We start from the raw sequence: 14,736 nt of genomic DNA on the forward strand, positions 1-14,736 counted from the left end.
GTTATTCATGAAACTTGTTGAACTTGATTGTTCATAGAATGCCAACAAATTTATAAAAAAAAATCAGGAAAAAAAACAAAATACATAAACAAAGTCATGATTAAAAAAAATGTTTAGAAAGTAACAATAAAAATAAACAATAAAATATGATAGTTAAGGAAAATGAAAAAAAAAAAAAAACATAAAATAATGGCATAGCAACAAATCAAAGAAACTACATAGCAAACAAAAAAAATTAAATAGCTACAACATAAGAAACTGCATACTACCTATTTCCACTAATAATGGGATACGCATTGGATTCTAAGCAAACAATCTAAAAAACATAAAATTCTTCATTTTTAAATTAAGGTTTATAATAAAAACCTAGATAATAAAATTGTTTTTTTTTTCAATAAATAAACTTTTTGTTTACTATTGAATAAATTAATGTTTATTCCATTGAAGTACTAAGAAAGTTCATGCATTAACAACTTTTAATAATTTATTTTGAGCCTAATTTTTCAAAGACTCTATGAGCTATTTCTCGGTTTGGTTTGAAATTTGATAGAATTGAGGAGTTATAAGCAAATAGGTGAGTTCTAAGTGAATAGGCAAGTTTGAGTTAGTTTAATTGGTGCCAATAGTAATTTTGTATAAAAATAAGTATTGCTTAATAAATATGCATTTTGAAAATTATAATATAAAGAGATTATAACATAATCTCTTAATAACCTAGGTAAAACGTTGTGTGAGAAGAATTATTTAAACATCAAGAAGACTAAGGAAACAAGGACAAAAGAATTAGTCCAGTTTCAAGCAGCATAACGAAAGCACAATATTTGACATAAGTAAGGTGAAAGACAAACAGTTATGCAAAAAAGATGAGAATCTAAATAAATTAAATTGCAAATTGAAAGTTAGGGCAAGATTCCACTGGCAAATCTTCTAGTTTTAAGAGCATCTTCTCATGAAAGCAAAAAAAAAGCAGTGAAAGCAACTGGATCTAATTTTTCTGAAAAATCACAAACTCATTTGATGACATCAAAGACATAGATGATGTTATGTACCATCAGCAAGCAAAACAAAATATAGCCCAATAAGCATTGTTAGATGGTTTGTTACAAGCTTGAAACTATCATCCCATGGAACAGCAAAGGTGTGCCATCAACTTTCTGGTGAGGACATTGAAATACCAACTCCATGTTAATCAGCAATTCACAAGTCTATCACCAAAAGAGCTGCTCAGACAAAGACACAAACTTAGTGAGCATGCTTTATCTGAAGAATTGGAGTATTCACTTTGATAGTAAACTGATGGCTGTGAATATCAAGCACTGACATTTGCTTATATGTCAGGCACTGACACATAAGCGAATGAAAATAAATTGATTTCATTCAAACTTGAAAGGAATTACAAGATTGGAAAACTCAAACAATCCCAGAAGGGATTAGAGATATATTAGGAGTTCAAACTGTGGGGATCAATTCTGACAATTATTGCCAACACAACAAGTGTGATTACTGGATAAAAGAAAGTTATCCCAAACTCATGTTTATCACTTAGCCTAGTTGTTTATAATGAACTAAATCTCTAAACATTATTACTTCTTTGTACATGATTTAATGAACAATTATTGTAGATGTCAAACTGAGATTAAGGAAACTGGCTGTTGAAAATGACATTAAATTTATCTACCATATAACTTGTTTCTCCCACAACTACACAGAGAAGAAGCACATTAGAGCTCTTGTGCCATTTTATCTCTTCTTTTATTATTTATGATGCCTAAAACCTAAAACAAGCTGTTCAAGTTCAAGCTGGGTAAAATTTTTAAATTCATTTTGAGGATTTTTTTGAACTTTGACTGAAAATCTGAAGCTTTGACTACCTAAAAAAACTTTAAAAATTTGTAATTAACATTGCTCACACAACCAGTTTTGTGAGTGTGCAATCAAAGTTTTAAAAGATCTGTATGGCTTCTGCGGCAAAAAAGACAACCACCATATGAGATTCATTCTGTCTAATGACATGATTGTTAATAATTGACTTCTTTGTGTGTTTAATGACCCTAATGTTATAAAAATGTTATTTAAGCTTGAGTTCCATTTTGTATTTGCTTACAATGATCTAAAAAAATGATAAATAAAATATTTAACATTATTTTGTGCCTTTTTATCAGATCATATTTGCTTACAATGATCCAAAAACTGATAAATAAAATATTTAACATTATTTTGTGCCTTTTTATCAGATCATCTTAAAAGTGAGATTTAATACAATCTTTATTAAAATCTCGACTAAGTATGGTACAGAAAAACAAGAGAAGTCATCACCCTGACATAGTATTGTATGTAAAATTATAATACAATGTATGTATAGACAAGATCGAAATAATTATTTTTGAGAAGGAAAACTTGCAGTTCAAAACTTGTAATTATTAATTCAACCTTGAATCATAAGTTTTACAATTAGAAACCATTTATATACTATAAAGGGTACAATATTTCATAATTACAACTGCATAAAAGTAAATCCAACATAAAAGCCACAATCAAAATATATAAATATATATAATAATTTGCAACAGAATTGAAAAATAATAAAATGTAAACAATACAAAATGCTTGTATTGTGCAAAACCAATGGCAATAAAAAGTGTAGAAAAACTGCTTATTTTAGTTTCTAATATACTGACATTCTAATTTACAAATTTAACTTAAAATATTATTTCAAACGCACATACACATACATAGTTACATAGCACATACACAGCACACACACATAACTCATACATACATACATATATACATACATACATAGTTACATAGTACATACACAGCACACACACATAACTCATACATACATACATACATACATACATACATACATACATACATACATACATACATACATACATACATACATACATACATACATACATACATACATACATACATACATACATACATACATAGTTACATAGCACATACACAGCACACACATATAACTCATACATACATACATATATACATACATACATACACACACAGATATATATAATATATATATATATATATATATATATATATATATATATATATATATATATATATATATATATATATTCTTTTTTATCTTTTTTTGATCTAAATATAAACCTTAGGATTGCAGAATCATGTTTTTTTTTTTAATATAAACTTTAGCAATGCCAAATTTAAATTTACAGCACATCATTTAAACTCAAAATATTTCCCTTATATACTTATTTGTTTATATATAAAAAATAATTTGTTGTACAAAATGTTGCATATTTTTACTCATAAATATAATAATAGAAAATTTTATAAAATAAAACGCATCAAACAATAATATATTAATTTATATATTTCTAATAATAAATTCAAATTTATTTATAAATATATAATTACATTTATAATTATATTTTAATTACTTTTAAAAAGTTACCTTTAATTTTTCTCATTATGAATTCAATTACCTTGAACTTAACCTCCTTAAGGTCAGACACTCCAATATACATATCTTCAATCATCCCCATTTCTTCTCCTATAAATTTTAAAACTGTTTAATACATTATTTTAAAAATGTATTTAATTTGCATTTTATTCTTTACTAGGTTAATAAATCAGCAGTTTGGTTTTAATACAAATTTTCGTTTCAGTCTTTTTAAGTAATATAAGCTAGTGATTTTGTAGATTCGGTTATACAAATTTAAGTTGAAGACAATTTGACTTGCTTCTAAACTAATTTATTTTTTCTCAGTTATTTTGTGTGTCTTGATAAGATTGGGGCAAGATGATGGGGGCAAGATGGCTCCATGTCTTGCAATTTAATATTTCGTTTTTTTTTTATTAAACTAACCATGATTATGATAATGGTTAGTTTAATAAAAAAAAATGAAAATGTGAGGATAAATTTTGAACAGATTTTAAGAAAAATAATAATTTGAACTAACTAATTAACTCCCCTAACCTCTTATTCTAAATTCTGTTACTAAATCTGTATTTAAATATGTAAAATCTAATTCCTAAAATTTTTTTCACTAAAATGCTAATTTTTAATTCAGGAGGTGCAGGTTCATGGAGGAAAATTTGGAGATGTCTTTAATACTGTACAGCAGAAATATTTGAAATCCTACATAACAGCAATGGACAAAATGTTTTTTAGATTAACAAAGAAACAGTGTAGTAGACTAATTTTTGACTTTGCTGAGGAATGTATTTTGCATCAAATTAGCTGGCCAATTTGATGCAAAATACATAAACTAGAAGCAACATTGATTGCCAAAGCAATAGGTTTCAATAAACCAAGCATAGGCAATTTTTCTTACATTTTAAGGGGGAAATATAAATTCCCTGCTTCTTCAATCTACAATGCAGATAAGTCAAGACTGTCCACTGTGCCTAATAAGCTACCCACGCTGTCCACTGTGCCTAATAATCAGATCTAGAAGAGTTTCTAAAATTGTTTTAGCAGAGAGGATTTTAACTTATTACATTGGCACTACTGGCTTTAACCTGCCATCTTTTCTGATTTTTGCCAGAATCAAATGTTTCCTGAACTTATATAGAAAGAGCCCCAGAAGGAACTGTAGGCCATTGTAGGGATAATGGTTGGAGCAACAATAGAACCTTTTTAATTATTTTTGAAGCATTTTTAATCTAGACGTGAAACCAATCAAAGAATCTCCTGCTCTATTCATTATTGACAATCACAAAACTCACATAACTTTGGAGGCTGTATTATATTGCTTTGAGAAAAACATCATGATGGTTGGATTGCCACCCTACACATCACAACGTCTTCAGCCCCTTGATGTGTCATTTTTGGCCCATTAAAAACCTACTACAGCCAAGCATGTGACAACTTTATGGTCACTTATCCAGGACAACCTATTACAAACAAAAATATTGGTGATCTTTTGAGCACCACTTACTTTAAAGGTATGTGGGAAAAATTAGTAAATGCTAATTCTGATGCACCAAAGAAGTTGGTTAATAATTTTGATTTCAAAGCATTGCCTAAAGCAAAAGAATGTGAGAAAAATGAATAAGAGAAAAAAGAAGTTCAAGCATTCTTAAAAGTACACTCTTCAAAAAACCTTTAAAACCAAAAAAATAACAAGAAGAACAAGAAAATTAAAAAAAACAAAGAAAAGAAGCTCGTGAAGCTAAAAAGGGTGTAAATAAACTCAAGCTAAGCTCCTGTAGGCCTAAGTCTGTAAAACCCAAAACAAAAAATCTAGTTGCATCAACTTCAAAAGATGATATAACAAGATGCCTTGCTTGTATAAAGAAATATTGTGACTCTCCAACAGAAGAATGGATTCAGTGCTGTAAATACCAAGAGTGGTGGCATGAAGAATATTACAATTATGAAGACAGTATTTTTATTTGTAACTATTGCTAGCGGTACATACTAAACACTTCAACATTACATTACATTGCAATGCGCTTAGTTTGTAAGATGTAAAAACACAGTTATCATTTGTTAAATCATGTAACATATTTAAAAGATGTTTAACTTTTTTCAGTGTTTTTATCTTGCCCCAAGATCAAAGTCATCTTGACCCAGTACTGGTGCATGATGCTGATTTCTTAAGTTTGTGAAAAAATAAAATTTTCCTTTATTATTTGAACAGTATATTTTTAAAATAAAATAAAATTAAAAATAAAATTTTCCTTTTTATTTGAACAGTATATTTTTTACTTTTATTATCACGTTTTAAATAATAACAAACAAACAAAAAATTTAAAAATAAATAAATGAAAAAATTTTATACCATAAGTTGTAAGAAGACTCTCAAAGTGAACTAAAAGTCCAACTTTTAAAAGTTGATCAAGAAATTGGGAGTTATGGATTTGTTGTGATAACATCACCATAAAACCTGCAACTACTGAAGTCAGCTATAAATAAACAAATTTGTTTAGTGTTTTAATATATAAAAATGATAATAGTTTATAATAAAACTTAACCAAAAAGGGTAATTCTACATCAAATCACCCAGTCCATTGAATCATGTATCTTCCTTTTTCTTTCATTTTATAGACAAGATATATTTATAAAAAAAAACATTATATGCAAAATTTCAGCTAAAAATATTGAGCAATTTACGAGATATGGCAATTTTATAATTGAATTGGTTTTCTAAAATGACCCAGTTTTCATGACATTAAAAAAAAACGTTTTTCGTAATAAAATAAGGAATAACAATAGCAAAAAATATGAAAACAACAGTTTTTGAAAGTAGATCTTTATACACTTCATCAATAATTAACAAACAGAATGTGTAACACTTAAACATGCAAAATGCACTAACTTGGTCTAAATGAAGCAAATTTTGAGTAGCTTATTTTTATTTCAGGATTGCTTTATACATATGGTTTTTTCAAATAACGCAAAATACATATATTTTTTTGTTTATTGATGTTCTTTCTAATACTTACATAATCTTTTTTTCCAAACAAAGTTCAACATAAATCATTCGAGTCATAAAACATTTTAAAACTTAAGTAAAAAACATTTAAAACTCAATGTAAAAATAGGTAGCAATCCTTTTTTGCTTAAAATCCATCTAGCTATCTTTGCCTGGTATTCTGTAACTTCAAAGTCATTTTTTACTTCTGGTGGTGCAGGTATGAGAAGTTGAACAATAGTTCTATTCTCATGATAGAGAGTTTTTTCTTTTATCAAGCTCTTATTTCATCAAATAAACCTTTTTTATACTATTTGTTTCATAATACACTTCCTCAATTTGAGAGTTAAATGTTTTAATAGTTTTAAATGAGTTTTTAGAAGAGATATATTCACATTTTGGAGATCTATGTTTATCTCCTGTCTTCTTACTTTAAATGATATTACAAAATCCTCATCATCTTGTTCACCCTGACTTTGTTCCTTATTTGAAAGATCTTTGCTTCTGGCAATCTTTTGTTTAGAAAATTTGCAGAGTTTCTTTCAAGGAGCTAAATTCAGGCTACTTCTAATCATGATTTGTGACTAAATAAAAGGCTACTTCTAATCAACATAAAGATATAAGTGTTTTTTCTTCATTGCTTAAAATTTTTAAATCATTTTGATGGCCTTTGCATGCCTCTGATGTCATTAAGTAAGTAGAACATATCTTAATAAGATAATTTACTTGGTAAAAACTATTAGGCAAAAATTTCATAAAACAAAAAAAATAAATTCATCTTTCCTAATTTTTCAGTAAAAAAAAATGTTTTTAATTTAGAAATAGTTCAAACCTTTTTAGATTCCTTCTTTAGCATAATGTTTCACACTGGTAGATATTGTTAATTTTTATTTCTTTATACCGAATTGTTAATTTTTTATAATTCCAATACAGTTTTACTAAATAATATGGTTCTGCAACTGAACTTTTTATTTTATATACAGTACTGGACAGCGAATTAAGAATTATTATGTTTATCATCAAAAAATGTATTTATATTGTATTTACCTTGGAGATATTATTAATCTTTATGTATTATCAGCTGCAATTACGCTGATATAACATTAACAATTATTGTTGCTATGCAGTAACATACTTTTATGTAAAATCTCGATTATTTTTACATTTTTAATGGTTTGTTTCAAATTTTGTAACAATTAATAGTAAACTGTGCTTTTATTATCGGATCGTTGTTGTTTGAGTAATTTTTCGAATTCTTGCTATAATTAAATTTTTTTTATTATCGCTCATTGAACAGTGTAGAATCTATATCAAAAATATAATATTTATATTAAAATGGGTAAGAAATTAGATGCTGCTACAAAGAAGGAGATAAAGTTGTTTTTAGAAAATATTACACTTCGGAATAATGAAATTGCTCAAAAACTCAAAATTTTGCCTCAAACTGTTGGAAGAATAAAAATGAGACTAAATAGAGGCCAAAATATAGTGGAAACCAACAAGAAAGAACTGTAGAGGTATTACCTAAACTACTGAGAGAAATGATCGGATGCTTTTACAGTTGTGTTGAAAAGGTCGGAAAAAGTGTTCTGTTGAGTTAACGCAAGAATGGAATGCCATGACAGGAATTACAGTCAGCCCAAGAACAGTTATAAGACGCCTTTTTAATAATGGATATAAAGCTTACAAGCCAATGAAAAAACTCAAGTTAACCACAGCAATGAAGGACAAGAGATATGGTTGGGCTCTTGGTCACACGCATTGGACAATAAAGGAATGGTCTAAGGTTAGCATTACAAAGTTACAAATTTACACACATATACAACTGTGAATAACTAAAACAACAACCTAAATAAACTATTTAAGTTAATTAAATTAATTGCATCTTATTCGTTTGTTTGCGATAACTTGAGATTGATTTATTTACGTTTATTATGCTGCAATATATTTTCAATTATCAATAAATTATATCGTCACTAAAAGTTATCTGTTCGCAACAATAGCTATTTATTTGTATATGTTTGTTTTTCTGATGAGTCAATGCTGGAAGTTATGGTTGAACGAAGACCATTTGTTCGAAGGAAGAGAAAAGAGACAAATCTTCCGGAATAGTTTCAAGAAACAGTCAAACATCCTCAAAAGATAATGTTTTGGAGTGTGATACCGGTAAAAGGGCCTGGACGATTATACTTTGTGGAAGGAATGATGAGACAAGAGCAATACAAAACCGTTCTAAAGACTTGTTTAATATCCCAAATGAATGCATGGTTTCCTAATGGGAATGCAATATTTATACAAGATGGGGCTCCATGTCATACTGCCAAATCCGTAATGAAATTTTTAAAGACAATAAAATTTCCATATTGCAATGGCCTGGTAACAATCTCGACCTAAATCCCATTCAAGGACTTCAAAAGAGAAGTCATGCAAACAGCATCAACCAATACAAGAGACTTTAAAAAAAAATTGATTCAAACATGGCACTACAGTGAACGGATCAGTTGCTTTTGCTCGGAATTTATTCAGTCAATGCCGCATCGTATTTCAGCAGTCATAAAGCATAAAGGCAGACATACCAAGTATTAAATGGTTATATCAGTCAATTTTATTAATGTATTTCTAACAATTCTTTCATGGTTTTTACTTATTTAGGTCAATTTTTGCATTTTTATTTTCAATTTTTGTTTTTATTGTGGAATTGCAATAAAATTGTTATAAAAGACTATAAAATGCATTAAATTCCTAATTCAATCTATAGTACTGTAATTGCTAGAAACTATTAATCAATTTTTTTTTTCAACATCTTCACTTCCAACAAGGCTGCAAACAACCACTATTAGAATTGGAAGTTACTGGAAGAGATAAGATGAAGTTGATAGCGCAAGATAACGATTAACAGACAACTTGAAAAACTGCAAATTATATGAATCAGGAAAATAAAATGAAGGGAGCAAATTCCAAAGAACTGATGTTTGAGAAAAAAAAACTAGACAAATAGGAATTTTTGGAGTGCTTAGGAACAGCCACAGTAAAAAGATGAGACTTAATTGAATGACAAGTAACACGAGTATAAATTTTTGGCACAAGAGCTAGCTCTTTAGAGCATTGCCATTTATAGTACTTATAGAAAAGAGAAAGAGAACCAACATTAGAACTATGTGATAATGGTTGAAGGTTGGCTGCAAGAGCAAGTCCAATACATTTACATGTTTACAATGCATCTTTGCACCCAGTCTAAAAGAGAAAAAGCATCATTCAAAGATCAGCTCTATAGATTTATAGAGATAAAGAATAGAATCCTGACTGTAAGAAAGTGGTGAGCATGATAAAAAAATGCAACCTTAGCAGATGTTTATTTTGCAATGTATTTGATATATGATTTCTAAGAAAAATTGGTAGTAAGATTTAATCCTAGAAGACGAAGGGTAGATGACTCACTAAGTACATCAACTACCATTCATAAATATAGGAAGATCTAGATAATGATTAGCTGAAAAAAATTTTTATCTGAGTTTAAGTTCATCAGTCACTGAGAGCCACATGCTGTAGCATAATTGAGAACCTTTCCAAGCTAGAATTTTTGTCTTCTCATAGAATGAGAAAACTGAAATCCATATCGATGATCAGAAAGTTATTAGATTCAAGATGGTATTTATTAGATTATTATTAAGTTATTAGATTATAATTAAGTTAATAGGTTTTTGTATTTATTTATTTGATTATATTTATTAGATTATTATTTTTATTAGATTATCATTTTATTATATTACATTTATTATCATTTTATTATATTATATTTATTAGATTATTATTTCTTTTATTTATTAGATTATTATCAACTTACTAGATTCAAGTGTTTGTTATTTAAAGACTCAAAAACCTAGCTTATGATAGTAAGAAGACTAATGGGACGGTAGTTAGACAAATCAGATTGCTCTCAAAAATTTTTGAAAATAGCGATAATAGATGCCGCTTTCCAGCAGATTGGAAAACAAGACTCTAACAAAAACAATAAGCACTTGTTAGAGTTTTGAAAGTATAGATAATAGCTCCGGAGAGCAACAATAAAAACTTTTGTTTTATAATGTAATAACTTTTTGTTGAATGTTTTTTGTTTTGTTTGATGCTAAAATTATAGGAGTATTGTATAAAGCTAGGAATGCATTAAACAAACTTGTCTAATTCAGTTATATTTCTGATTCATCCATTGTCATTTAAACTATGCAACTTTGTCAATGCAATGCCATTAAATTCAAACTGGAGCTGCTTTAATGTCAACAGAAGCATGTTGCTCGTTTTTTTAAAAACAGATTAACTTATGTCAAGCTTCTTTTAATTCTTGATATATATAAGTTTAATGTTTTAAACAAAACTTTTCTTTATGTAAAAAAATTAGGCAGCTTTATATACAAAAATAATCACTTTAGATGCAAAAGCTTCATAAAGTTTATGAGTGAATAGAAAAGACTAATGATCATACATTACATAAAAAAGTGATTAAAATTTTGCCAAGACTAAAGTATTAAAGTTAGCAAATGGAGCCACTTTAGATGAAAGATTGTCAGGAAAATCATTAAGATGAATGAGAACAACCAAGGTGGAACCTTCTGGTACTCAGAAGTTACTGGAAATGAAGAGTGTTAGGATTCAAGAAAAAATTTAATACTGTGGTAAAGAAGAAATAATTCATAATCTCAAAAAAAAAAAAACATTTTTAATTTTAAAAAAACAAAAATTTTAATTTTTTTTTAATTTTGTTATAATATAAACCAGGTTTGGTTTGAACTTTCAAAATTTATGCTTATTTTTATTTTGCAAAAAAAAATTAAGTTCTTTCAAAAGTATCTTTTTATTTTTGATAGTAAGCTCAGCAACTCCATTGAGTTGCTGTTTATAAAATGAAATAGGAGAACATTTCTGCAACACTATAACAGGTATGTTGTCCGGACTACAAGCTGTTGAAGAATCTAAGCAGAAAATCACTTTGGATATAGAAGCTGGAGTGATATGAACATCAAGCAACAGATTAACCTGTTTGTCAGCTATATCAGGTAGAACACAACTAGTGGAATCAAAAGAGTATATTGATGAGAAGTTTTTAGTAAACAATTCAGCTTTGTCTTTGGGTGAGGTGACAAATCTGAACCATACAAGAGAGGTGGCATAACAGATTTTGCCCATTATAGATACTGTTAAAGATTGTCCAAAGTCATGAGAGTCTGGAGAATTATTTTGCTGATAGATATGAAAGTAATGGTTATGATTGGAAATTGCAACAGCACAATGAGAGGAAAACCATGGAGAAGAGCGAGGCTTGACTTGGAATCATCAAGAGGGAATAAACCCAAGAAGTTACATAAGAAGCACATTCGTCAGCAGAAAAACAGAAGATTTCTATCCAAGGGCCATCACAAAGAAAATCACGGAAAGAGTCCCAGTCAGCTTAAAGGTAGTTGAATGAGATAATAGTTTTAGAGAGATCAAACCGTGGCAAAAAGCACCTAAGAGTGAAAATGGAGAAAGTTTTTTTAATAATTTATTGAAAAAGTGATATCTTTGAAATTGTAGTTCTATATTTTACTGTTGTTTTTCTAATTGGATTTTTGATGACATATAAAATTATAACTAAAAATATTAAAAGCAAAAAAAAATTAAATTTAACAGCGGTTTTTTAAGATGATGGGCCTTAAGCTTAAGTCATACTTCACATTTCAGCATTTAAAATACATTTATTGAATTCAGAATCAAAAAAGTATTATAAATACTTTTTTGATTCTGAATAATAAAATATAATATGTATATTTTCATATTTTTGTCTTTTTATAAAATGTATAAAACTATAAAATGTATATTTTCATATTTTTGTCTTTTTTAAAATATTTTACAGCAAATGGAGACCAATAAAAATTTATGAAGTTCTTATTGATAAGAAGGTTATAATTTTGATATATTCTAACTTTGCTGAACTTAGAGCTGTATTTTTTGTTGTTGTTGTTGTTGTTGCTACATGCTATCATAGCAAAAATGCAAATCAAAAAGAGATAAAGGGTAATAAAAAAATATATTTTATGAAAACTTTTCTTGTGAGCTTGTGGCTGTCAAGCAAGAACTTGACTTGCTTGACAACCACAAGCCCAAAGATTAAAAAACCAAACCATGCTGACAAAAAGTAACAGTTTTATAACTGTTTTTGAACGCCATGATGTTTATTAGGAATATCTTTTTTTTAACGAAAAAACAACATATTTTTTACCTGGTGATTGCAAAACACATGAAACTTTTAATAGTAAAAATTGTGTGGTTATTTTTATTTAATCTTGACAGAAAATCAATATAAATATATATATATATATATATATATATATATATATATATATATATATTATATATAATATATATATATAAATATATGTATGTATAATATATATGTATGTATATATATATATGTATGTATATATATATATATATATGTATGTATATATATATATATGTATGTATATATATATATATATATATATATATATATATATATATATATATATATATATATATATATATATATATATATATATCGTATATATTATATATTAAAACATCAGGTTTAAAAATATTTTGAGAAAGAAATATTTTAAGGAGCTGCTCAAGACCCTTAAATATCAATATAAGACCTTTAATTTGTATATATATTATATATACATATTAAAGGTCTTATATATATATATATTTAAGGGTCTTGAGCAACCCCTTAAAATATTTCTTTTTCAAAATATTTTTAAACCTAGTGTTTTTGTATTATATAGAACACATTTATGTGGTGGAAACAAATTTCATTTCTTGTTTTATCAAGGAAAATGCTTCTTCAAAATGTCATGAAAACAGTGAAATTTTGGTAAACCAGGTCAATATTATAATTAAAATATCTCAGGAACCATTTAACATTTTGGGACAAACTTTTTTGTTTGAACTTCTTGTTATAACATGCAACAGCCAGAAAAGTTTGAAAAAAAATATAAGACCCATGGTTCAAAATTTCCTAAATTTTGGTGATTTGATGTGGAATTACTCTTATACAACTCTTCACAAAATTTATTAAAACAAGTTTAAATTGCAAACTTTAAAATGTAAACTTATATAATTGTAAAGTCGTCAAATTAAAGAATAATACAGTTAAAATTACAGCATCTGTTGTAATATTAACTGTTTTGGCCTTTAGTGAAAGATATTTATAATAATAATTATTATTATATTTAGAAATAAATAAATAAAGTCTCAAAAAAATTGAAAATTAAAAAAAATAAAAATTAAAAAATAAAAATTATTTACAGTAAAAAAAACTTATAGCAACATATTAAACATACTGTTTGAGAAAAAACTATGTCTCTTCGATAGCGAAACTCAACAAGGCCACTGTTTAGTGCTTCGCCCTGCATTTGAATAAACCTCATTGTAACATTCATTTTGTTTATTAGTGAGAGAGCGTATGAACTGATTGTATCAAGTTGTTTGCAAAAGATATTTATTTCAGAACTTATACCTATATAAATGTATTATAAATGTTACAAATCTTTATAAAATAAACAGACTGATTATTAAAAACTTTAAAAAAGCTATAAATTTAAGAAGCTTAAATGGCTTAAATAGCTATACATACATACATACATACATACATACATACATACATACATACATACATACATACATACATACATACATACATACATACATACATACATACATACATACATACATACATACATACATACATACATACATACATACATACATACATACATACATACATACATACATACATACATACATACATACATACATATATATATATATATATATATATATATATATATATATATAAGTTTAATTTTGCTGTCAGTATATATTCAGCAAGAGTGCTCTATGAATGATATCAGAGCAATATAATTGATTTTTTGACAAGATTAAATAAAAATAACTACATGATTTTTACTACTAAAAGTTTTTAATAGTAAAAATGAAACTTTTAATAGTAAAAATCATGTAGTTATTTTTATTTAATCTCGTCAGAAAATCAATTATATATATATATATATATATATATATATATATATATATATATATATATATATATATATATATATATATATATATATATATATATGCATATATATATGCATATATATATATATGCATATATATATATATATGCATATATATATATATGCATATATATATATATATGCATATATATATATATGCATATATATATATATGCATATATATATATATATATATATATATATATATATATATATATATATATATA

General features: G+C 26.7%; 1 protein-coding gene across 1 annotated transcript in view; it reads right to left on the minus strand.

Moving 5' to 3' along the window:
* LOC100202677 (inositol polyphosphate-4-phosphatase type I A) overlaps nucleotides 1-14,736 on the minus strand; it is an 80,194-nt gene that overhangs the window by 6,795 nt on the left and 58,663 nt on the right. Inside the window, exons 25-28 of the mRNA XM_065813136.1 lie at nucleotides 13,775-13,950; nucleotides 5,784-5,907; nucleotides 3,480-3,547; nucleotides 270-316 (exon numbers count right to left, since the gene is read on the minus strand). Of these exons, the coding sequence (XP_065669208.1) occupies nucleotides 270-316; nucleotides 3,480-3,547; nucleotides 5,784-5,907; nucleotides 13,775-13,950 (415 nt within the window). The remainder of the gene's footprint in view (nucleotides 1-269; nucleotides 317-3,479; nucleotides 3,548-5,783; nucleotides 5,908-13,774; nucleotides 13,951-14,736) is intronic.

Source organism: Hydra vulgaris, chromosome 12 (assembly GCF_038396675.1).
Source record: "Hydra vulgaris chromosome 12, alternate assembly HydraT2T_AEP".
NCBI lineage: Eukaryota > Metazoa > Cnidaria > Hydrozoa > Anthoathecata > Hydridae > Hydra > Hydra vulgaris.